At 51.4% G+C, this 22,308-nt stretch overlaps 2 protein-coding genes across 4 annotated transcripts in view; one reads left to right on the top strand and one right to left on the bottom strand.

Moving 5' to 3' along the window:
* Positions 1–2,216, top strand: part of KIAA1522 (KIAA1522 ortholog) — a 53,995-nt gene extending 51,779 nt beyond the window's left edge. For all 3 annotated transcript variants that reach the window (XM_054011594.1, XM_054011595.1, XM_054011596.1), the window contains exon 7: positions 88–2,216. The gene's annotated coding sequence lies outside the window, so the exon portion shown is untranslated. The remainder of the gene's footprint in view (positions 1–87) is intronic.
* Positions 2,217–3,153: 937 nt separating this feature from the next.
* YARS1 (tyrosyl-tRNA synthetase 1) lies at positions 3,154–22,288 on the bottom strand. Its single transcript, XM_054011938.1, has 14 exons — positions 22,160–22,288; positions 17,912–18,002; positions 11,873–12,019; positions 11,506–11,681; positions 10,993–11,122; positions 10,508–10,588; positions 9,877–9,969; positions 9,339–9,474; positions 8,878–8,963; positions 7,788–7,923; positions 6,926–7,023; positions 5,488–5,681; positions 5,109–5,250; positions 3,154–4,122 (listed from the first exon to the last, which is right to left on the bottom strand). The coding sequence occupies exons 2-14, from the start codon at positions 17,966–17,968 to the stop codon at positions 4,012–4,014; spliced, it is 1,587 nt and encodes a 528-aa protein (XP_053867913.1). The 5' UTR covers positions 17,969–18,002; positions 22,160–22,288; the 3' UTR covers positions 3,154–4,011.
* Between the last annotated feature and the right edge of the window lie 20 nt (positions 22,289–22,308).

Genomic DNA, 22,308 nt, shown 5'->3' with positions numbered 1-22,308 from the left:
GCCTGTAACGCACACTGCCTGGTGGGTCAGCTATTACCGTGCTGGGCTCAGGATAATCTAACAGGAATCGCTCTCCTTTTCCTGCAGACAAACGGGAAGAGACAGCCTGAAGGATGAAGCTGTGTGCTTGTGCCCCGACCTACAGGAATACAAATCTCTCTCAGGGACCTGAGCAGGTGAAAGGATGAGCGTGGAGCTGGCACGACTGACTGAGTAAAAGGAAGCAAACAGCCTTAGCCTCTGATGGCCTTGATGATATTTATGCAAAAACTGGTGTTGGTTTCACTTTCTTCAATAATACAGCTTTATTTTGCATTTAAAAAAAACAAACCACCGAAGCCCAGTCCTGGAGTCCAGCGCCTTGCCCTTCACCTGTTGGATTTGCCGGTTGTGTTTGTGCAGGAGGGAAGGCTGCAGAGAAGCCGCTGCGAGGAATGTGGGGCGGTGTTCTTATAAGACCACGCTGCACCACCTGAAGCACGGCCTCTTGGCCAGGACGGGGGGCAGCATGAGTGGGGAGAAGACCTGGCTGTGGGCTTGTTTTTCCACAGCGTGGAGGATCGGCTCTATTCTGTACACTTGAGACGGCACAAAATCAAAGCACTTCTTAAAAAGAAGCTGAAGGCGCGTCCCGACTGCTATGGACTTCATGGCTGACGCATAGCTGGCTGGCCAAGGAGTTCCTCTGCCGGCTTTGCTGCATGGGCTCTTCTCTTGTGTTCCAGGACACGCACCGTGTAGTGCTAGATATGCCCCTGACTGGCTTTGGAAAGGCACAGCACCAGGCCTGAGGCACATGGAGGCTGGTAGCAGCTTGGCCTAGGTGCGGTAAAGGCCTCTGTCTTGCTGGGTGCCCGCCCCGGGTTCAAGGACCACTTCAGTGACAATGTGCAGGGGCGTGAGTCTGTGCTGAATAGGCCCTGGCTGCGAGTGGAGGGGAAATGGGGCCCAGGCTGCTAAAGACCTCAGAGCTGTTACAGCAGACAAGTCAGGTAGCCCAGGCCAAGCCCCCTCCTGCGTCAGGCTGCCTGCTGTCCCATCTCTCTCTAGGGCTGTTACAGGACAGTGGGCAGGCGAGGCCATGATGCCAGAGGGAAAGCACTGCGTGAGCCAGGCCGCCTGTGCTCGGGAGTGGGGGCTCCCCACCTCTACTGCTCTGGCAGGGGAGGTGTTCATTCCCTGGGGCCCGTGGTAGTGCGTAAGCACCACAAGGGACTGCCCCCTGCCAGACAAGCCTCCTGCCACCCGACGCAGCTGGGCAAAGGAGCTACCCAAAGGCAGTACTGGGACCCTGCCTGACTGGCTCTACTGGCAGGGCAGTCCCTTGGTGGTGCTGGGCTCTGAGAACAGGGGAGGGGAAGGCCAGCAAGGGCTCCTGGGGAAGTTCTTTTTGAGGGCAGGGAGAAGCAGGGCTTAGGAGGATCCCTCGGCCAGTCCTGGGGGTGCTGAACAAGTCAGGCTCACGCTGCCTCACGTTACATGCTGCTGCGGCCCAAGCTACAGTGTTACTGGCCGAGGAGCTGGAAAGGGATTTGCAGCCAAGCAAGCGGTTAATCGGGCCGGCAGCCTGCAGTGCCCCTGCCTCAGGGCCCAGCAAAGTGGCTATTAGCCACAAGTGGCCCCTGAGGTGAGCGTTCAGCCCCTTTTTCTTTGGCCTGTTTGAAAGCACAAGCCCCAAGCCGCTGCCCTGTGAGTCTGGGGTGCTAGGCAGGAATCAGTCACTGCCTGTGCTTACCCTTGAGCTGCAACCAGCCAGGACCTGTCTGGGACAGGAGGAAGGGCTTCCCCCCACCTTGGCAGCCTTCTGGATCCCAGGGAGGAGAATCTGGACTCTGAGGCCCGGCCATAGGGGTCGCTCCAAGCTCCATAACCTCCCCCCTGAGAGATTCCACTCCCCTCATGCTCTGTAATTTCAGAGCTGTGCCCTCATCCCAGCCAGGCCCTGTGTGTACACAGACAGCCCGTGGGAGGGAGGAGAGGTGAGACGCTTTTCAGATGCCCTGTAGCAGGGAATGACACTGGATGCAGCATTAAATGAGACCAAAAGCCTGAGTTTTACATTCATCCCTGGTCCCTAGAGCCAGGCACCTTGATTTCTCTTTCTTTAAACGTGGGGTCATGCTTTGATTTCCTTGATTGTAAAAACCGTCTGCCTTGAGAAGATGCAGAGTAACCGTTACAAGCTCTGTGTCTTTGGTTAAAGATGATGATTGAAACTGGCTGTCTCCTTTGCTTCTTGGCTAAGAGCTGGGGGTTTCCCTCCTCCAGGATGGCTGGAGTGATAACAGTGAGGCCCCCTATTTACACAACTCCCCCCAAAGCCTGGAACAGATGAGTCACCTAGAGAGACACAAGCTGTTTAGTTTTTCACCCTAAGGAGGGAGAAGTGCCAGAACCTCGCTGGAGTCCACTAGGGCTTCAGCTATTGCTTTTACATGGAAGGAGCCTAGATACCCCACTGAAGCGTGGCAGCATAAACCCAGAGAGATCAGAGGGATGTTTAACCTCACCTGAGGCAGGGATCAACCAGCTGGCAGGAGACAACTGCCTTGCCCCTCCCAGCTGTCCAAGGGGTTAACCCTCTCACTGCGGAAACCTGTTCACAGATGGACAAATTGCCCACTCCATGCTCATTCGGGAGGTGTTGCGGCCATTCACACGGCTACCCCTTCTGCTCTGCACTGGGTAAGAGACCTTAGGATCCAAGGGTTGTCATGCCGCTGTGACCATGCAGAAGAAGGAGCAGCCTCTACTGCTGATAAAGGCTCTAGCGTCTCCCCAGGCAAACAAACAAACCCACTCAGGGCTCAGTAACAGGCTCTAGGCCTGAAAGGTGGTACCAGGGGAGGGGAGCCTGGGGAAGGTCAGTGAGTGCTACAGGACAGGTGTCTACAGCACTAAGACACCAGCTCAGCTGGCAACATCTGCCTTGCAGCTGAGCTGAGCTATGGTTCAGCAGAGGGAAAGAAGTGGCTAGAACTCCCCTCCTGTTCTAGAGGCAGGCCCCTTCCTGGCCTGGCCCCATCACCCAGCTCTACACGCAGGAGTGAGGCTGGCAGGGGTGCTCAGCGCAGTTAATCCTGCCCGCACGTTCTAAGATCCGGCTGTTGGCTCCAGCAAGACAGTCCCATCCCTCAATCACACACGCCTCGGTCAGTTTCACACTTTATTGGGGTTTTTAACAAGGAGGGATGATTTCATATTCAACACCTGCAGCTCCATGGGCTGAGCTCCACGAGCCTGTCCCTGGGCTTGCAGAGCAGCCGTGAGTGTCTGGAGAGCCTTGCGTGCCCTCCATAGGCCCAGCCCCCTCGGCTTCGCAGTTCAAGCCCCTCACAGAGCACGTGGGGGGGCTGAGGCAGATGTAGGGTGACTGTCTTTACACAGGATGTCATGCAGTCCCTGTTACGAACGACACAGGTTTGAATGACCATTCTTCCCTGAAATACTTGCATTTAAAATGAGCAAAGCTTTCCAACAGCGGCAGCTTCCAGCCGGCTTGAGTGCAACCTTCAAAGCCGCTGGAATCCACCCACAGAAAGTCAGGGGAAATAGGTGACAGCCTGTACTGGTACAAATCACAACTTCACCCCGGCTTCGGACCCTTCAGGAGAGCCGCACGTAGGAGGACTCACGGGAAACAGACAACAGGTTGCAGTCCTCGCTCCTGCTGGGGGCTCAGGAGCTACCTGGTCCCCTTGAGTCATGCTTGGCCTTCTCCAGAGATCAGCTGGGTGGGAACAGGTCAACGGCAGCTTGAAGGGAAACAGGCTGCTTCTGGAGGCGGGTTCTCCACCAAACCTGCCCAAGGTCAGTTGCAAGGTGTGTACCATCTACTGCATTTCGCACATTCAGCCTCGAGCCCCAGGTGCTCCCTCACTTAGAGGCATGCTGCAGTGGGGTGAGCGTGGCCCTGCGGCGATCGTGGTGGAGGTTGCGGGAACAGAACCCAAAATGGAGCAGTGGATGGCAACAGGTGAGGAGAGGACAAGGTGGACGGGCTGGCACTTGTTAACTGATGTTCCCGCCCTTCAGTGTTTTACACGAGACATTCCCCAGCCTGGTCATGAAATTCTTCTGCTTCCACTGGGCGACAAAGTCCTCTGAGATCCGGAAGTCAGCCTGGGGAGAGGCAGGTGGGGTGACGTGTCAGACTGGCTAGCCAATGCCTGTTCACCATAATCACACCTGCAGCACATGGCCTTGGGGCTTGGTATCCTTGTTTGAGGCCCTCCCAAATCCCTGGGCACAGGCACACTGCTCCTGGCAGGCCTTCCTGGGGCCTGCCAGCTAAAGGTCTAACAGGGAATGCTGCCATGTAACTCACATTAAGGGCAAAGGGGGCCCTTAACCCTCACTATAGGCACCAATGGTGAAGCAAAGTGGGGGCACAGGCAGACCCTGCTGTAACACTGCTCTCCCGCTCTTTTCACCAGATGAGCCCCGAGTGCTTTCCAAGCAATGCGAGTAGCCTCCTAACCTCCCTACAAGATATCCCGCTCCTCATTTTACATTGGGGAAACTGAGGTACACAGCTGGAATGTGACTTGCCCAAAGCCATGCAGCAAGTAAGTGGCAGAGCAGAAAACAGAACCCAGGAGTCCTGACTCCCACTCGCCCTCTCTGACCACTGGACACTGCCCTTAAGTGGTGACAGCCTGCCAGCTGCTAGGTAACAAGACCCCACTGAGATGGACTGGGTCTAAACAGGTCTCTGCCAATAGCTGCCTTCTTGGCCTACCCAGGGAGTACAATCACCCCAGCCCCACTGCCAGTTAACTGACAGCTGGCAGATGCCTGGCTAGCCAGTGTTGTGCCAGCTGTGTTCATCTGTTCCCCAGACAGGGGGGATAGAGCACAGGACTGGAAATTCCAGTTCTAGTCTCTGCTCTGCCCTCTGTGTGACCTCACGTGAGTCACTTTCACGCAGTGTGCCTCAGTCTCCCCACCTGGAAAGAGGGGCGACATCCCCATCTCACACAGGGGCCATAGAGCACTTTTGAGAGCCTGAAGCCGTGACAGGGCTGGTGTAGGCTCTGACTGTAGAGATGGGCCCTGTCCCCAGCAACAGCCAGTCCCATCGTGGGCAAGAAGCTTCCCCCTCTTACCTGCAACTTCTCGAAGACTCTCTTCTTGGGTTTGAGCTCGTCGTCAGGCTGCCCACTCTCGTAGCCTTCCACGTAGACACGCTCCCCTGGGCAGGAGCCTGCCGGCGGGTCCAGGGGCTCCACCTGACGGGGCTCCCCCAAGCTGCGGAGAAACACAGAGAGAGGGGGAGGGAGTGACCAGATAGGACCTCAAAGAAGGGGCCTGTCCTAATCCTCCCCCCCAGGTAGGAGAGCAAAAAGCCAGGGATCAACAGGCAGCCTGGATGTTGTGAGTGGTGATGGGGGACTAGGCTGTATTCTCCCCTCCTGCCCCATATGGGAAAGAAGCTGAAATCCAGCCTCATCACCCCTGCTATCCCTGCCCCCTGCACGCCCTCACCTGGAAGCACACAGCAGCATGCCCTGGGACTCCACTCCCCTCATCTTCTGGGGCTTCAGGTTGCACAGCAGCACCACCATCCTGTCCTGCAGCTGCTCCTTTGGCACGAACTGCACCAGGCCGCTGATCACTGTCCGGGGCTCGGGCTCACCCACGTCAATCTTCTCCAGGTACAGGCTGTCGGCATCAGGGTGCTGCCAATGCAAATGCCAATGCAGGTACAGCTGAGAAGCCGGGAACGGTCATCCCTCGGGAAGGGGGGCTGAGAGCACACACGGGCAGGAAGGCACCCATGCGATTTACATACGCACTCCAAGCGAGTGCTTGAGTCACTCCATGAGGAAACAAGCCCCCCAGAGCAGCCTCCACTTCTGGATGATCCAAATCCTTGCCCCCATTGCTCTTCACTGGCTCCTCCTCATCTCAGGCTAGAAGGAGGCAACTGACAGTGCCAAGAGGGAGAATTTCCCCTGGGGCAATTTCCTCGATAGCTGCTCACCATCAAATGAGATTAACAGGAGAATGTAACAACTGGCTCATCTAGTCCAGGACCTTAACAGGGACTGGCGCTGACTGCCTTTGGGGATAAGTCCCCTCTCTACAATACTATCCCACTAATGAAGAGTTTTGGGGAGCAGCGAATTTCTTCCTGACCCCAGCAGGTGATCACTCGAGGTACTGAAACATGATCACTGGCCCTGGTAATTTGCTTTGGTTAGTCCTGTGCTGTGTGACTGCAGTGATGTTTTCATTCGTTAAAGCATCTGATCTTTTTGTTTAAACTAAAGTTATTCGCTTCAAAGTCTTGCAGAAGTGAGTTCCACAGGTTAGCCTTGCTGTGTTAATAGTACAGAGCTGTTTAAGGGAAAGTGTGCCGTCTGGTGGCAGCTCTCACCCCCACACCATCTTTGCTCAAACACTCCTCCAATTCAGACACAGCAGTGATCATTTCTAGATCCCCACCCGCCTCGCTCAGCTGAGGTCCAGAGCATGACCACCACTAACGAAAGGTAAGGCCCATTTCCCAGCACCTGGTGAGCTCATTAAGCCTTGATAATCAAACAGCTCTGTGGAGAAAAACTGTTGTCTAATATGTTACCAAACCACTGCCTCCTATTCTGGTACCAAGCAGCCCAGAGACGCCATTTTGGGGTCAGGGCTCCTGGTGGACAGGACCCAGTTACTAATTTCATTGCTTCCCAAACCCAGTCCCTCCTGTATGGGGACTTCCCAGGTACAGGACTCTCAGAAACCTCAGGGAAGAATTGCTCCAAGGTGCTGCTCCTGCAAAGCAAACCTAGAGCTAAGCATGCAGAGAGACCCAACCCTTTCTGACAAGCTTGGAAGGATTTACTTTCCTTGCAAACCACTGTCTGTCCCCCCCTTTCTTTGCCATCCCTGCTCTCCCCTCACAGGATCCTTGTTAAAGCACCAGTACCTTTTCCACGCTGATCACTTTGCCAACACGGATGTCCAGCTGGGACGGGACCACGACCTCAGCGTTTGAATTCTTGGTGGAGTTTTTCACTGAAGCCTCTGCAAAAGAAAGAGAGAGTGAGTGAAACCAGCCTGCCCTGAGAAGAGTCGTGCCCAGCCACGAGTGAAGGTGCATTTGTGGAAGGGGTGCAGGGACTAGGAGAACCTGAACTCTGTCCAGACATGGGTCACTGTCGCTGGAAGCAACCAATTCATATACATATCAAGCAAATTGCAGCCACCCTCATCTCTAATACAGCCTGTGCAGACCACAGATCCCAGCATGCACTGTTCCAGCTTGACTGCAGCTCCAATAGAAATGGAGCACTGCATGCTGGGATCTGTAGTTTCTGGGGTAGGCACCTGGCCCATAGGCCACTCATAGAATCATAGAATGTCAGGGTTGGAAGGGACCTCAGGAGGTCATCTAGTCCAACCCCCTGCTCAAAGTAGGACCAATCCTCAGACAGATTTTTACACCAGTTCTCTAAACAGCCCCCTCAAGGATTAAACTCAACCCTTGGTTTAGCAGGCCAATGCTCAAACCACTAAGCTATCCCTCCCATCAGCCCTCGTTGCTGGGGGCAACCCAAGTCAGATGTGACAGATGCTGGCCAAAGAGAGGCAGGAAGAAGAGGTGCATCAGGCAGCGAGGCCAAGGCCCGTATCACCCAGACTCTGAGCCACCCGTGGACATCGCTGGCAGAATTCAAGTTCCAGAATTTCGTCTGTTTGCTCTTAGCCCCACCGGGAGGACTCATGTCCCTGGCCCAGGCCTTCGTAACAAGATTCCTCTCCCTTGGAAGCTCATGGCATGCCTTTACTGGCTTTAGACAGGTCAGGATACGCCGCACTGGTCAATTTCTTAAGTTCTGGGGTGTTGAACTTCTCTCTGACGGGGTCGAGCAGCTTGTTCAGAGCCACTTCCACCGAGCTCTTCAGGTCCCCCGGGTGCACGACCTGCCACGTGAATAAAGAAAAGGGTTTGTGGAGGAGATTTTCTCTGGGGCATGGGGAGAAGTGGACTGGAAGGGAGGAGCAGTTTCGTATGACTGTGCCCATTTAGACAAATACGTCACTGAAAGCTGTAAGGTGGGGCAGCCACAGTGACTTATGCTGAGAGAGGCTGGGTCACTAGCTGGATGGGAGACCCGCCCCCGAGGAATAGCTGGAAGCTGCAGGATATGGGTTGGTGTCTCAGCCATGCTCGCCTGTGAGTCAGGGCCGCGCCCAATGCTCATTTGTGGTGCTAGGAGGCGCTGTGGTACTGGAAATGTAAAACTGAAGTCCTCACCATTGTAGTTAGAGATCTCATGGCATTTTCCCCTCCGCTGCTAGCAAAGAGCAGAGACATTACCCCATCACCCTGGTCAAATTCCAGCTTTGCTAATGACATTCCATCTCCCTCAAACTTCCCTGAGGCTTAAACCGGAAACAGATTCTTCTCCACTTGTTATCCTAAATTCTTGGGCAGTGTTGCTCTGCGCTGTTGAACAGCCAACGTTTTCCCACCCAGAGATGGCTGCATTTCCCTGGGGGTGATCTGTGTATTGCTAAATTTGTAGGGTTCATAGAGATGAAAGGCACGGCCAGAAATGGAAGATCATTAACAACTAGATCTACAGACCGAGGATACTGCACCAGCCACTGATTGTCTGGCTGCTCCTGGGCGTATCTGACTCACACCATCATGGCACCTGCACCTGCACTCACTGGGCCAGAATCTGCCCTTACTGATGCCCCACATGTAAGTCTGTAGGGTTGCATGGGGCAAGAGATCAACATTGACCCGACTACTCAAAGCCTGTGGCAGAGGCAACAGCATGGGCCTCTCTGCATGCTCCAGGGGGGTTTCCATGCACACAGCAGTGTGGGCATGAGGGAGGTGGACAGCGAACCCCCGCCCCACGTTACCTCAGTCGCAAAGTCCTTTTCCAGCTCTTCGTAAGTCGTGTAGGTTTTGTTTCCTCCCCATTTTGCGTCTCTCAATATCACAAACTCTGTGACACAAGCCGGGTTTAGAGGGTCAGATTAACCGAGATGAAGACAAATCGCTGAAGCACTGTCCCCACTGGCAACTCTAATAACCCCCACTCCAAACTACCACCACTGCCTCCCCCTCCCCCAACAACTGATGAGGGGTATCGCAGCAGGGACCAGAAAAGGGCATGTCATTGCTATGAGCGGACGGTGTCTCCTTTCTGGCTCTGGGAGAGGTGGAGGCAGTGCCAGGTTCTTGGTGCCTTGCATTAGGATGCAGAGAAACACATGCTCGCTTTCCTGCCTCTTGCCTACATTTAAGCAACCGTCGCCCAGCAAAGGCTCCTGATGAAAGACACCCCCCGCCAACCTCTCCAGGGCATGGAGACAGTCACCTGACTTCAGTGGGAAGAGGACGTGCTTGATGAACGACAGAATGCCGTTGTTCTCCACGTTCCCCGGCTCACAAAATGCCTTCTTCAGTTTCTTCTTTACGTCCTCCTTCCGATCCAGAAGGTCGATCTTCGATTCCTAGGACGTGGGAGGAGAAGAGGAGACCTGTGAGCTGAAACCAGAAGCAGGCAGTGCAGCCACTCGGGATCCTGCACTAATTTAGTATCACCCTGGACGCAGAGGAGTTTTACTTTAGCCCAGTTGTAGGGTTCAGCGCTCCGTAGCCAAGCTACCTGCAATGAAACTGAGGGCGCCTGTCTCTGTTCTGGGGCTCTCAGCATCTTTCCCTACCTCCGCCCTAGGAGAGGCAGGGTGTGCTGGAGTTGGGACCACCTCTCTCAAGCTACCAACAACAGTAAGAAGAGAGGAGGGCTCCTTTCTCAGCCAGTGGAGTTCCAGGACTTCGCCTACCAGCCCCAAAGGGTTAGACTCCTCGCCCTGCAGGATTGCTGCATAGACTGATGTGGTTCATCAACCTACCTCTTCCGAAGAGCTCATCTTGGTGCCGGTCAGCCCCGGAACCATCGGGTTCATTAAATGGAGGCGCTTGGTATAGCCCAAGGAGGGCAGGTACTAGGGAAGGAAAAGGAGTTAAAAGTCTTTAAGCATCCTCATCTGAGGAGCAGCTTCCACCATCACTCCCCAGTGCCTTCTTCCTCCCTGGCATCTGGGCTCAAGGCATCCCCCAGTGCAGAAAGCTGGGCTCAAAACATATTGCTGAATCCCAAGCCCCTCTGCTTGGAGGAGGCTCCATTCTTCAGGCAGCCCAGACCCACTCCCAGCACACACCAGTGGGCAAACTGCAGGGGGCAGCGAGCGACAGCCACCACCAGGTGCTGAGAGGGGAAGGAAAAGCCGTGTCACTGTCACCCCTGCATGGGGCAGGGCCCGAGCAGCAAACATTGACCTGGCAGTGCAGCCCTGCGAACAGCTACAGCAGCAGCCACAGTGCCCCGACGGGCAGCAGCAGGAACCTGAAGAGAGGTCTGGGTGACCTCACAGATACTCTGCGTAAGGCAACGCTGCCCATCCAGCTGCAGGCAGAGTTCAAACACAGAGACCTGGAACCAGCCGCCTGGGGGAGCCTCTTGCATTTCTCCCCAGTTCTAACCTTTTCTGCAAAGGTGAAAATCTTCCTCTGATCCACTCCTCCAAACTGAGCATCAACCTTCAAATACTCCTCATCCAGGGCCTGTGGGGAGAACATACCCACGAGCGTGACGCTGCAGCACGAGGACTCCCACACCCCAGCTGACAACAGACTTTTAGCGTTCACCCCCTAGAAATCCACCCAGCTCTCAGGGCTGGGAATCCAACACCCATCCTGGCTACCTAGGGATATTGTGCAACTGGTACAAATACCAGTGAAAACAACCAACCAAACCTCCACCATATCCATGCACTGCACCGACACCAGGTGAAGTCCTCGAGATTTGGGCTGCACATCAGATACTCATGCTGATTCGCGTGAAAGAAAATCTGCCCTAATCAGCAGTAGGGGGAGGGGGATTGTGATCAGCCTGGCGCATGCATTGCAGCCTTCCAGGGGATGGGGATGTGTTCCAGCAGGGTGGCTGCCACCCTCCCCGAAGGTACCTGCAGTCCTGGGTAGAGCAGACCGCTCAGCAAGGGATGCTCCACTTGCTTCACCACCTCCGCTCCAGCTTTCTTGGCATCATGCTGGGTGACTAGAGAGGAGAGCCTGTAGACGTCCAGCGTGTATTCCCTGGGGGGAGAGAACAGGTCAATACTGCTGCTGAAGCCAGACAAATGGAAGCTTCAAACCTTCCTCTGCTATAGCCACCGCACGCAAAGGGGGACACTGGTGGGAGCGGAGAGAAATCAGGCGTGTGGCTATCTTACACCCCGCCCCCCTCCCCTCCTTTCCTGATGACATGCTCAGAACAGACAGATCCCCCAGCTGGATCAATATCCCACTTGTCTCCCCCACCCCCGGATTTCTTTGTGGAGCTGGTCAGCACGTGAGATAGCCGAGGCTCCCTCCTTCCATGCCACTTGTGCCCTCTCCTTCGTAGTAGCCATCAAATCCCACCGCCAGGCAATGGAGGGAACACTCCCTGTGAGAGGAGCAGGCTCCCGCAAGCTCACTTGCTGAGCTGGTAGTCAGTGCCCCGGATGAATTTCAGCTTGTCGAGAGGCACGCCGATGCTCTCCAGCATGGCCTTGATCACGGTCTCGTAGTATTGCGTGCGCAGCTCCAGCAGCTCCCACGGCGCTTTCATGTTGTCTAGGTACGCGTGGAGGTCAGCGAACAGGATCGTCACCTGGCACAGAACGGGAGGGGGAGTTGGGCACGTCACGCTGGGTGTTACACAGATAAGAGGCGTTACAGTTCCTTTCTGCCACCCAGCATGGAGTTGAAGGTATCCCATGCTCCTGACCTCTTTGGGTCTGAAGCTCCCCTTCTCTCCCTTTGGCCTCCCCAAGATCTCAGCATCTAGAGTAGAGCAGGTACCTCACATCCAGCCTTCAAGAAGTCTGCAATCTTGGACATTGGTACGAAGTAGGCTACGTGAGGCTTGCCTGTCGTGGCTGTCCCCCAGTACACCTTCAGATCTCGCTCTTTCAGGATGGGCATCAGCTTATCCTCCCCGAGAACCTCCTGCAAGGAAACCAGAGGCTGCATGTTACACAGCACAACAGATCAGTATGCCTACTGACAGAGCAGAGACCACGACAGTCATGGGAGAAGGAAAGCAATACACTGGGCTTGTATCTCCAGGAGAGGAAGGATGGTGTCGAGGTCAATCTGGGGGCTCGTCCGGGATCACTCGACCGCCCACTGGACCGGAGGACCGTGGACCGCTTCCACTCCGATCCCAGGCACCAGGTAAGAGACCCTTGTCTCTATTTGGGCTTCGGTGGGGAGCTGCCCATAGGCTCTGGGTTCAGGTAAGGGCGTGCTGTGATCTGAACCTTTTAAGGCTAGACACATTTGCCTTACGCCTGTTCGTTTTGTGTGTGTCCGTTCTGTAACTTGTCTGTTTAATTTCTTGCATCATGCTGCGCTCTATCATTGTTTACTTAGGCTGTAAGCTGGGGGGGGGGCGTAGGGGACTGTCTGTTTTGTGGTGTGTACACGAGGGTGTTAGACCCAACGGTTTCCTTGGAACAGCTTTGGTGAAATTACTGGGACATCCGTCTGGCAGTTAAACACTTCTAGAGTGCCAGCCCAGTATACAAGCAAGTTTCGGATGACAGGAGATTATTCAGGCAGGAACAGAAGCTGAATAGGCTGGGTGGTCTCTCCGGGACATAAAGGAAACCATCATTGACTCCAGAACTGAGTGTCTCGAGGACTAGGGGTAAACAACTGAAAGGGAGACATTTGATGCCTTCTCCCTATGTCCGGGCATAGCTCACTATCCTATTAAGGGGGAGGCTGTGCACGGACAGCGTGAGAGAGTGTAGATTGAGGTTTCTGGTCTCGATAAGAGCAAGAAGTACACCAAGCTCCTATGCTTTGCCTTTATAGCTTTCTACTTTGTCTTAGTCAGCTTTGTGGCTCTCACCCTTTGGGGAGTGGTTCCCCCAGAAGGTGAAGGACAGGCTGCTGAGGAACCCCGGGAAAGTGGACCCCATAGTGAGTAAGGGGGCGGAATCCACTCCCTGGAGCCTACTGCGTGAGGGCGGAGTCCAGGGAATACCGGAGCAGCCGAAGGGGTTGGCAGGGCTCCCACCAGCAATAGGCTGTGTGGCCGGGTAGGACTGTTATAGCAAAGATCCCGAATTAGGTGTGCGTGTGATTGTGGGTTGTAAGAGGTCCCCATCCTTTCCTGTCCGTTAAGTGACGATTGCGTCTCTCCTTGCTCCGAGAGAGCAAGGAGGCCCCGGGAAACCGCCCACGTACTCCTGGACAGTAGAGTAACCCATCCCGTTCTCTTGAAGGCGGGCCGGTGCTCTCTGCCCGAGGAGGGGTGTGCGGGGACCAAGCCTTTCCTAACCTTCTGTGTGACTGACCTGCGGCCGAAACCTTTCCCCAAATCTTCCTCTTGGAGCCCGGACTTGCGTATGGAGTGGGCTCCCTCCCCTTGCTCAGAGAGAGGGGGAATCCCTGAAAATCGCCCGCCGTACCGGAGGCAATAGAGTATCCTACCCTGTTCCTTTACGGGGCGGGCTGGTACTCTTTGCAGGAAGGGGGGTGTGCAAGGACCTCCCTTACAAATCCTCCCCATTGGTGTGAATGTTGAGAAGCTAGCCTCACCTGAGAATTGAGAGGGGCTTGGGAATTGGCCTCGCCTAAATGAGGAGGCCTGGGCTTACTGCAGTGTTGTTGTGTTGTTTCACTATTCTTTGTGTATAATAGCAATTGCTTTGTTAAATAATTAATCCTTTCCTACAAGGGGGATTAGCCAATAAAAGCCCACCCTCCTTGCTGAATTGGTAGTAAAAGTATGCCTGTGCCCATGGAGAAAGAAAAAAAAGAAAAGAAAAGAAAAAAAAAGAAAGATTGGGCCCAAACGGGCAGGCAACCGCAGTTTAAGAAAGTTAAAAGAAAGAAAGAAAGTAAGTTAACTCTGTAATTACTGGTGGAAATTAAGCAGTGAAACGATGTATAAATGTTAAAAGAAAAATTCTTGGTTTCTTTGCAGCCATTCCTTTGGGAGTGTCTGTAAATAATCCAGGCAAGAGGTTATATAGGTAAAATCATTTGACTATAAAAAAGTTAGTTGAATTTGTAAAAAAAAAAAAAAAAAAAAAAAAAACACTCCTGGTGTGTATAATTTTTGTTTTATAAGTTTAAAATAAATTAATGTTGTTTTGGGGTTATAAAACAAACAAACAAACAAAAACACACTTTTGCCAAACAAAGTAAACTAGTGTTGTTTAGTTTTGGTATTTAGCATTTAATCCTTAAAGCCTTAAAGTAACTTAATGCTTTACAAAATTTAAATAAACCAAAGTTGTGGCTGCAGCAGGGTAGTCAAAGCCAGGAGAATGGAAGATTTTAAATCTGTTTTGGTAACAAATAGCAAATAAAAGCTAATATCAACTAAAAAGCCACAAATTGTTCTTGAAGTGTTGCTGGGTACACCTGATACCCTGATCACCTTTGGCGCTCCCTGGACGGTTGCGCTTCAGGTGCTCTGGCCCTATTTGCTCGCGTGCATCACCGGATGATCGTGCACTGTTGATTGCTGCAGTTAAATAGGACTTTTCCTCTGTGGCCCAGCACTACTGCCAGCCACATAATGATTAGGCAGGCAGCACTTTTCCCTCTTTGGGAACTTTTTCTAAATATTTGGATTAGTTTTATTCAAACGTTTCAATGTTATAATTGTAAGTATGTGTTAGTTTTAGTGATGTATTTTCTTGTAAAAAGGGCAAATGCAAAAACTGTTGTAAAACTTTTGCTTAAGGATTTTGTATCACAGTCTGGCATATCTAAACTGATTATAAAAGAGCTATGTGCAGCTCCACAGATCCAGTATGGCCAAATGCCCTTTAAAGGCCACTCCCAATCAAAAAACCAGATTCAGCCCTCATAACATTTTTACCAGGGCACCCAATGCAACTACCGGCAGTGCCCTGCTGGCGCTGGCTCAAATAAACAGTCATGTAATAAATTACACAATAGTCAGGCACTAACAAAATGTGTTAGGTCTTTTTATATACAGCAGTCCTGCCACTCACTGTAACCAGAAGACTGGGTCTACATAAAGGTCCATCAGCAAAGAACTGCCCTGGCCCCATGCTAACGGACTCTTATCAATCCCGGGATTATCGTTTTCAATGATGGATTGAGCTAAATGCTACTATGGGAACCATCACTCTCTCATTTCCCCTCTCTGCCTTCCAAATAACTACTCAATACCCCAATTGTACCCAGGGAGTGGCCATTCGGTTAGCCCAGCTTGTGCAGTGGGAAAGTTTCCACCGAGGGAAAAGAGGCGTAGTAGAAGGGGTCTTGCATGGTCTAACTGGAGCAGCCGCTATCTGAACAATAAACAAGGCCCAAGACCACGAACAACGCCTGAAAAATTTGAAAAGGGCATCGGGCCTCCTTGCTAAGGCAGGGTTAACCAGCACCCACTCAAATATAAAACCCTCCATGCCCTGTCAGGACTGGGAACCACAACCCAAACCCTCTTAACAAAATTAATAAACATCCTTGTTTTAATAGGAAAAAACACTGGTTGGGATTCAGCTTGCAGCCAAATGCAGGATTTCTTTAATGTCTCTTAGCAAAAACGTGGAGCAATGTCCTCAGTCAGCGTTGGCCCAAAGCCCTTAACACTACTGCAGGAGTGCCACCCGAGCTGTGGAAATGGAGGCATACGTGAACGTTATCAGGATGGGCCTGTAACTCCTTAACATGCTCCTTCCAAGCTTCGGGACCTCTTAATGGCACCTGGGCCCCAGTGCACTTATTTATGCCTGGACCCTGGGCAGGTTGTCTATGGGACTGGGTTATCAGCCGGCAGGGTATCAAGCCCTGTTAATTATCAACACGGCTGTAAAGTACTGAGAATTGACTACCCGCCCATGTTTCTCACTGAAATGGCTCTTCAATTGATTGGTCTATCTTTCCTTCTCCTCCTTCCGGACAACAGAGGTGAAGGAAGGGTGAAAGGTTACCAGCTTTTTGCTTTGTCCTTCACTTCTGGGTGGAAGGCTGGTGACCTCTCCTTTGTCCACTGACAAATCCACTAAGCCTTTGGATCTTGCTAAGAAAACAACTTCTCCACCTGAGGCCATAATAAAGCCTCCAACCAAGCAAGGTGATTGTGCTAGTAACCCCTCCCTTGCAGCCTCACTGCCGGACAGCTAAGTGAACTAAGACTACGAAATCTCGAAGAAGAGCTTGCGGAAGCTAGCCAAAACTACCTGAAGATAAAACTTTTAATATTCCTCAGCCTCTCCCCCTTAACGAACTTAGGGTGGGGAGGGAAAAAGTAATATTTTTCTAAATCTTGGCCAATCAGTAGCCTCTGATTTAGCCTGTATCATCAATATACCCCTACTCTAACATGACTGCCTCCTAGCCCATCGTTATAATCCCCACTCTCCAGCTACTCCCCCTCATATCTTCTCCAATTCCCATACAAATCTGTCTGGCCGTGGCCTCAGAAAAATTCAGGTCTCAGACCAACAAATGTGGCTGCGCTATACCACATTTGTTGGTCTGAGACCTGAATTTTTCTGAGGCCATGGCATCAGAGAAGGGAAATTGTGGGGAAATAGAACTGGGGGGCCTTCCTTTTAATAACCAAAGTGATTCTAAAGGCCCAAATTCAGACCCTCTGACAGAGGTCTGTTATGCTGACTGCCTTTACACAGAGCAGTACAGGCCAGGGCCTGAACAAGCTGTACAATTCCCTGCCAAACTCGGTCAAGGGTTGTGACCAGAGGAGGGAGGGGGAGTGAACAATGCAAGAGACCTCTGCACGTAATAACCGCATGTTTATGAAATATAATAACTGCATGAGTGAAGAAATTGCTTTTGCAAAAAAGCAAGCTTCTCCTGCAGTTCCAGCTATCTGCAAAATCAGCCAATTATAGATCTTCCCTGAGCGTCCTGTGTTAACCCCCTATGCCAATAACCGTAAAACCCCGAAAAAATAATATGTACCCCGACGAGAAATACCCCTAAACTGGTGCCAAGTAACACCCTCAACGGAAAAAACACCAAAAGGCCCTTACCTAATAGGCACCCAATTCTCATAAAATAATAAGGAAGGTGCCGGGAATAGGGAGGCAGGTCCCAACTTTAATTTTTCCATGACGTATGATTTTTCCACTGTGCTTGCGGTTTGACGGAATAAAGCAGCCTGCAAGCTGCTGCTAGGTGTGTCAATCTTCGGACTGCACCCCAGTGCACTGGTATGTGTGCCAATAAACTGGCCTCAGGCTTGAGTCTGTAAACTAAAATCAATGCGTGGGTGTCTTTGACCACGACAATGGTCATCCGGTGAGAACTCTGGATCAGGGGATCTAGGTTTTATACCTGGTTCTCTCTAGCCTTGGGTGAGTTGTTCAGTTTCTCCGTGCCTCAGTTTCCCCTCTCCAGAATAGGGACAATGATCTTTATCGATCTCACTGAGCTGCTGAGTTGATAAATCCATTAGTGACTGTGAGGCCCTTGATGAGCATTATGGAAGAGCCAAGAGACAAAGAAAAACCTCTGCAAGGCAGCTCAGTATTCTCCCTATACTGTGGCTGGGGAAATGGAGGCACAAAGAGGTTAAGAGGCTTCCCAAGATCACAGAACGGCAGAGGCAGGAACCACGCCCAGAAGCACGGTTACAACAGAAACTCCACAACCGTCTAGGGAGGGGTGCACAAGGGGCACCCCAATTCTCAGGACACTTCTTAGATCAGGGGCTTTCCGGGGCAGGGACTGGCTTTGTGTCTGTACAGCCCCTGGTGCAGTGGGGTCCTAGACACTACCGCAACACAAGTAATACTAATTAGATAAGTAGAGCAAAGCATGTATCCCTTTGTATTTCTCGTCTCAGTAACTGGGCAGAGAAGGCCCCCACCCCACAAGTACCTGTAGGTTCCGGGTGATCAGGTGGCATTTCTCTCTCGGGGTCAGCTCGCCCCCCATCGCGTGAGCCTTTGACCAGTCAAGCCGTTACAAACTGTAATTAAACAGAAGACACGTCACATGAGGGAGGGGAACCCTCCTGATAGTCATACGGGAAGGACTCCTGTTGTGGTTTCCAGTACAGCCAGGGCACAGATCCCACTGCCCCTGCATACAGGGAGAGGCCTTGTGTAGTGGGAGGGGAAGCTGTGTGGGGCTCACCCCCCTTGCTGGTCTCTTGGCACAGCTCACTAGAAGCAATGGGCAAGGCACCCACCCTGGGGCGGTTCAGACTCTGTTAAATATCTATAACTACCCTATAACCCTGGCAGAGAGGCATCTCTCCCCCCTCACAGACTGGGGGAAGGCAGGGCTGGGTAGTGGGGCACGGAGACTTTCACTCCCCAGCCACCGGTTTGAACCCATAGATTCCAAGGTCATCTAGTCTGACCCCCGGGTACAGTACAGGCCATAGAACTTCCCGAAAATCATACCTAAAGCAGAGCTTTTAGAAACCCCCCCCAATCTTGGTTCAAAAATTTGTCAGCGATGGAGAATCCATCACGACCCTGGGTGAAATGTTCCAATGGTTAATGACTCTCACTGTTAACAATTTACACCTTATTTCCAGTCTGAATTTGTCTAGCTCCAACTTCTAGCCATTGGATCATGTGAGACTGAAGAGCCCATTATTAAACATTTGTTCCCCATGTAGATAATTACAGACTGTGATCAAGTCTTCCCATAACCTGCTCTTTGTTAAGCGAAGTAGATGGAGCTCCTTGAGTCTATCACTACAAGGCAGATTTTCCAATCCTTTAATTGTTCTTGTGGCTCTTTTCTGAACCTTCTCCAATTTATCAACATCCTTCTTGAATTGCAGACCCCAGACCTGGGCGCAGGATTCCAGCAGCGGTCACACCAGTGCCAAATACACATGCAAAATAACCCCTCCACTCCTACTTGAGATTCCCCCGTTTATGCATCCCAGGATTGCATCAGCTCTTTTGGCCACAGCTTCAGGCTGGGAGCTCATATCCAGCTGATTATCCATCATGACCCTCAAATCTCTTTCAGAGTCACTGCTTCCTGGGATAGAGTTTCCCATCCTGGAATGTGGCCTACATTCTTTGTTCCTAGATATAGACATTTACATTTAGCTGCATTAAAACGCACATTGTTTGCTTGTGCCCAGTTTACCAAGTGATCCGGATTGCTCTGAATCAGGGACCTGCCCTCTTCATTATTTACCGCTCCCCCAATGTGTGTGTCGTTTCATTGATAATGTTAAATAGCATAAGGCCAAGAACCAATCCCTGAAGGACCCTACTGGAAACACACCCCCTTGATGATGATTCCCTGTTTATAATTACATTTTGAAACCTATCAGATAGCCAGTTTTTACTCCATTTAATGTGTGCCACGCTAACTTTACATCATTCTAGGTTTTTTAATTCAAAATATTGTAGGGTGCCAAGTCAAACACCTTACAGAAGTCTAAGTATCCTGCGTCAACATTATTACCTTTGTCAACCAAACTTGTAATCTCATTAAAAAAAGATATCAAGTTACTTTGACAGGCTCTATTTTCCATAAATCCATTGCTGATTTACATTAATTACATGACTCACTCAATAAAGAATTAAAGGAGAGTAATGTGTCAGCGACTCCATTACCTTGCCCAGAATCAAGGTCAGGCTGACAAGCCTACAATTACCCAGGTCATCCCATTTACCCTTTTTAAAAACTGGCACAACATTAGATTTCTTCCTGTCTTCTGGAACTTCCCCAATGCCCCACGACTTATTAAAAATCAACATAAACAGTACAGGGAGAGCCTCCGGAAGCTCTTGGATGCAAGATATCTGGACATGCAGATTTAAAAGTGTCTATCCTCCACCGAAACTAATGGAATGCAAAGAGTGTTAGAATCACCAGATGATGAGAGTATAAGCATCTGTTTCTCCCCCCCCCAACTACAGAACAGGAATATTTATTGAACATTTTTGCCTTTTCTGCATTATTATTGAGAATTCTACCATTTCCATCCAGTAATGGACCAATACCATTGTCAGGATTCTTTTTGTTCCTATATTTTAAAAACTTCTCCTTATTGTCCTTAACTTGGCTAGTCATAGATTTCTCCTTGTATCCCTTTACTTTCCTAATCAATTCTGTACAGTTCCCAACTTCTGAATTATATTCATTACTATCAACTTCCCCTTTCTTCTTTTTTTTTTTTTTTTTTTTTTACACCTGCCTTTACTTCCCCTCTAAACCAGGTTTTTGCTTTTAACCCACTATGGCCTTCTTTCTAGATTATGGATTTTTGGACATCTAGGAAGGTCTTCTTATATGATTCCCAATTATCGTTCACTTTTTTTCTGATTAAATTCTTCCTTACAGCTGATTTGGCTCATAATTGTTTTCAGCTTTGTGATATTGGTCCTAATAAAGTACCAACTATATATATTCCTGGTCTGGACTTTATTCTATTTGCACATTATACATGTGATCAAGTCAAGATTGCTTGTACTTAAGCCACCATTACTTTTTAGTTCTGTGATCAGAACTAAATCTGTTCACAGCTTTATCTGGTGTGGTCAGATGGTTGGCTACGTGTGTGTTCTCTCTGTGTGCTGCCCCAGCCGGCACAGCAGACCTCGAGCGAACCACCCAATGACCATAAGATCTGTTAATGTTTACGAAGGTGCCAGGCCAGGTTTATTGTTGACAAAGCGCAGTAATAGCACCTGGCAGACACTACGAGGATACTAAGACATGTATGCCCGTGACAATGGACACAGCTCAGTCAATGGCAGGACTTTCCATTCCCCCCTCGACTGGCCAAAGATACTCCTTCTGAGATACATCTTTATACCCTGATATAAACAGGTTACATACTGTCATCCTGATCTTATCTTTTAGGAGGGGTCAGTGTGTTCCTGTTATCCTTGGGGAATGTTTTTGTACCATCCTTGATATCGGGATGTTCTGGTACTGCTTGATATCAGAATGTGTTTGTCTGAGTACTCTGTGACTATCACTTTTTAGGAATGTGTATTTCTGCAATATCAGCCCTGTTCTTGCCAGATTCTGTGAGACGGTCTTGCCTTACACCAGGCCTCTGATACAAGGGCGTATGTTTCTACTACCTCTGGTAAAGCAAGATCTAATAAAGAATTCCTCTGTATTGGCTTCAACACTTCTTCAGTTATTAAACTGTCATATATAGTTTTTAGAAATTCCAATGATGCTTTAATACTGGTAGCATGAGACCAGCCCATATGTCACTCAAACTGAAATCCCCCATGATCACACAGCTTTTCCCCCCACTACACATTATAGATATGGGCTGTCTTCCTGTTCCCTTGGGCTATTTGGTGGTCTGTAGCAAATATCAACTAATATCCCACCTCGTGCTTTATCTGTTAGAACACTGATCCATGAGCATTTAAAATCATTTTCTTCCGCGTTACCAGGGTCCCGGAAACAGCTGATGCCATTTTTGACAGGGAGTGCCCCTCCCTTTCCAGCCTTCCTAAATAGGTTACCACCATGGAAACCAAACATGCCAGTAACCTGAATCATCGCTCCAGATGTTCAGTAACACCACCTACGTTTGTCACCCAGGCTTAGGGTGACCAGATGTCCCAATTTTATAGGGACAGGCCCGATTTTGGGGGCTTTTTCTTATATAGGATCCTATTACCCCCCCCCCCACCCGTCCTGATTTTTCACACTTGCTGTCTGGTCCCCCTATCCAGGCTCCTAACATTGGAGGAGGGGGGGCATTATTTCTTCTGTCCTGTGGCTCCTTGATCAATGTTGCTCTCACCATCTGAACCCTGTGCGGAGTGCTCCTCTCTTCCCCCCTACTTCCACCCCCCTTCTGCTATTACCGCAACGCCCCCCTGACAGCTCCCGCCAGCCTGTCCCCGCGGGGGCTGGTCCCGTCCCCACTACTCAGCCCCTCCCCCCACAGAAGGGGCCACAGCCCCCCACCCCCCCGGCGGCGGGGCAGGGCCTGGCGGGAGAGGAGCAGCAGGGCCGGCCCCACGGGGGGGGCTGGGCTGGCCAGGCCGCTACGCGCGGGAAGGGGTGGGCCGGGGGGGCGGGGAGGGGAGACCCCCCCCCACGGGCGGGGGGGTGCTAGGGAGGGGGGGGGGACTTGGGCAGCCCCGGTGTAACTCCCCCTCCCCCCGCCCTTACCGTGACCCGACCCGCTGCTCGCCGGCGAGGCGCCCCCGCTGCCCTTCTCCAGTCACCGGCGCCGGGTTGCATCAGCTTCGCGCTGCGACTCAAGCGCCCCGGCCGGACACCGCTTCCGCTGCGGGGACAGGGCGGCGAGTCAAGCCCAG

The sequence above is a fragment of the Malaclemys terrapin genome, chromosome 22 (assembly GCF_027887155.1).
Source record: "Malaclemys terrapin pileata isolate rMalTer1 chromosome 22, rMalTer1.hap1, whole genome shotgun sequence".
In the NCBI taxonomy this organism is placed as follows: domain Eukaryota; kingdom Metazoa; phylum Chordata; order Testudines; family Emydidae; genus Malaclemys; species Malaclemys terrapin.
This window is presented reverse-complemented; position numbering and strand designations above follow the sequence as displayed.

Bases quoted from the DNA above. Each gene is read 5' to 3' on its own strand.
- YARS1 (XM_054011938.1), bottom strand. From the start codon at position 17,968: ATGGGGGGCGAGCTGACCCCGAGAGAGAAATGCCACCTGATCACCCGG. The intron at 12,020-17,911 runs GTACTTGTGGGG...GTTTCCTTGCAG, and splicing joins TGATCACCCGGAACCTACAG to GAGGTTCTCGGGGAGGATAA. The intron at 8,964-9,338 runs GTGACTGTCTCC...CTTGTGTCACAG, and splicing joins CCTCTTCCCACTGAAGTCAG to AGTTTGTGATATTGAGAGAC.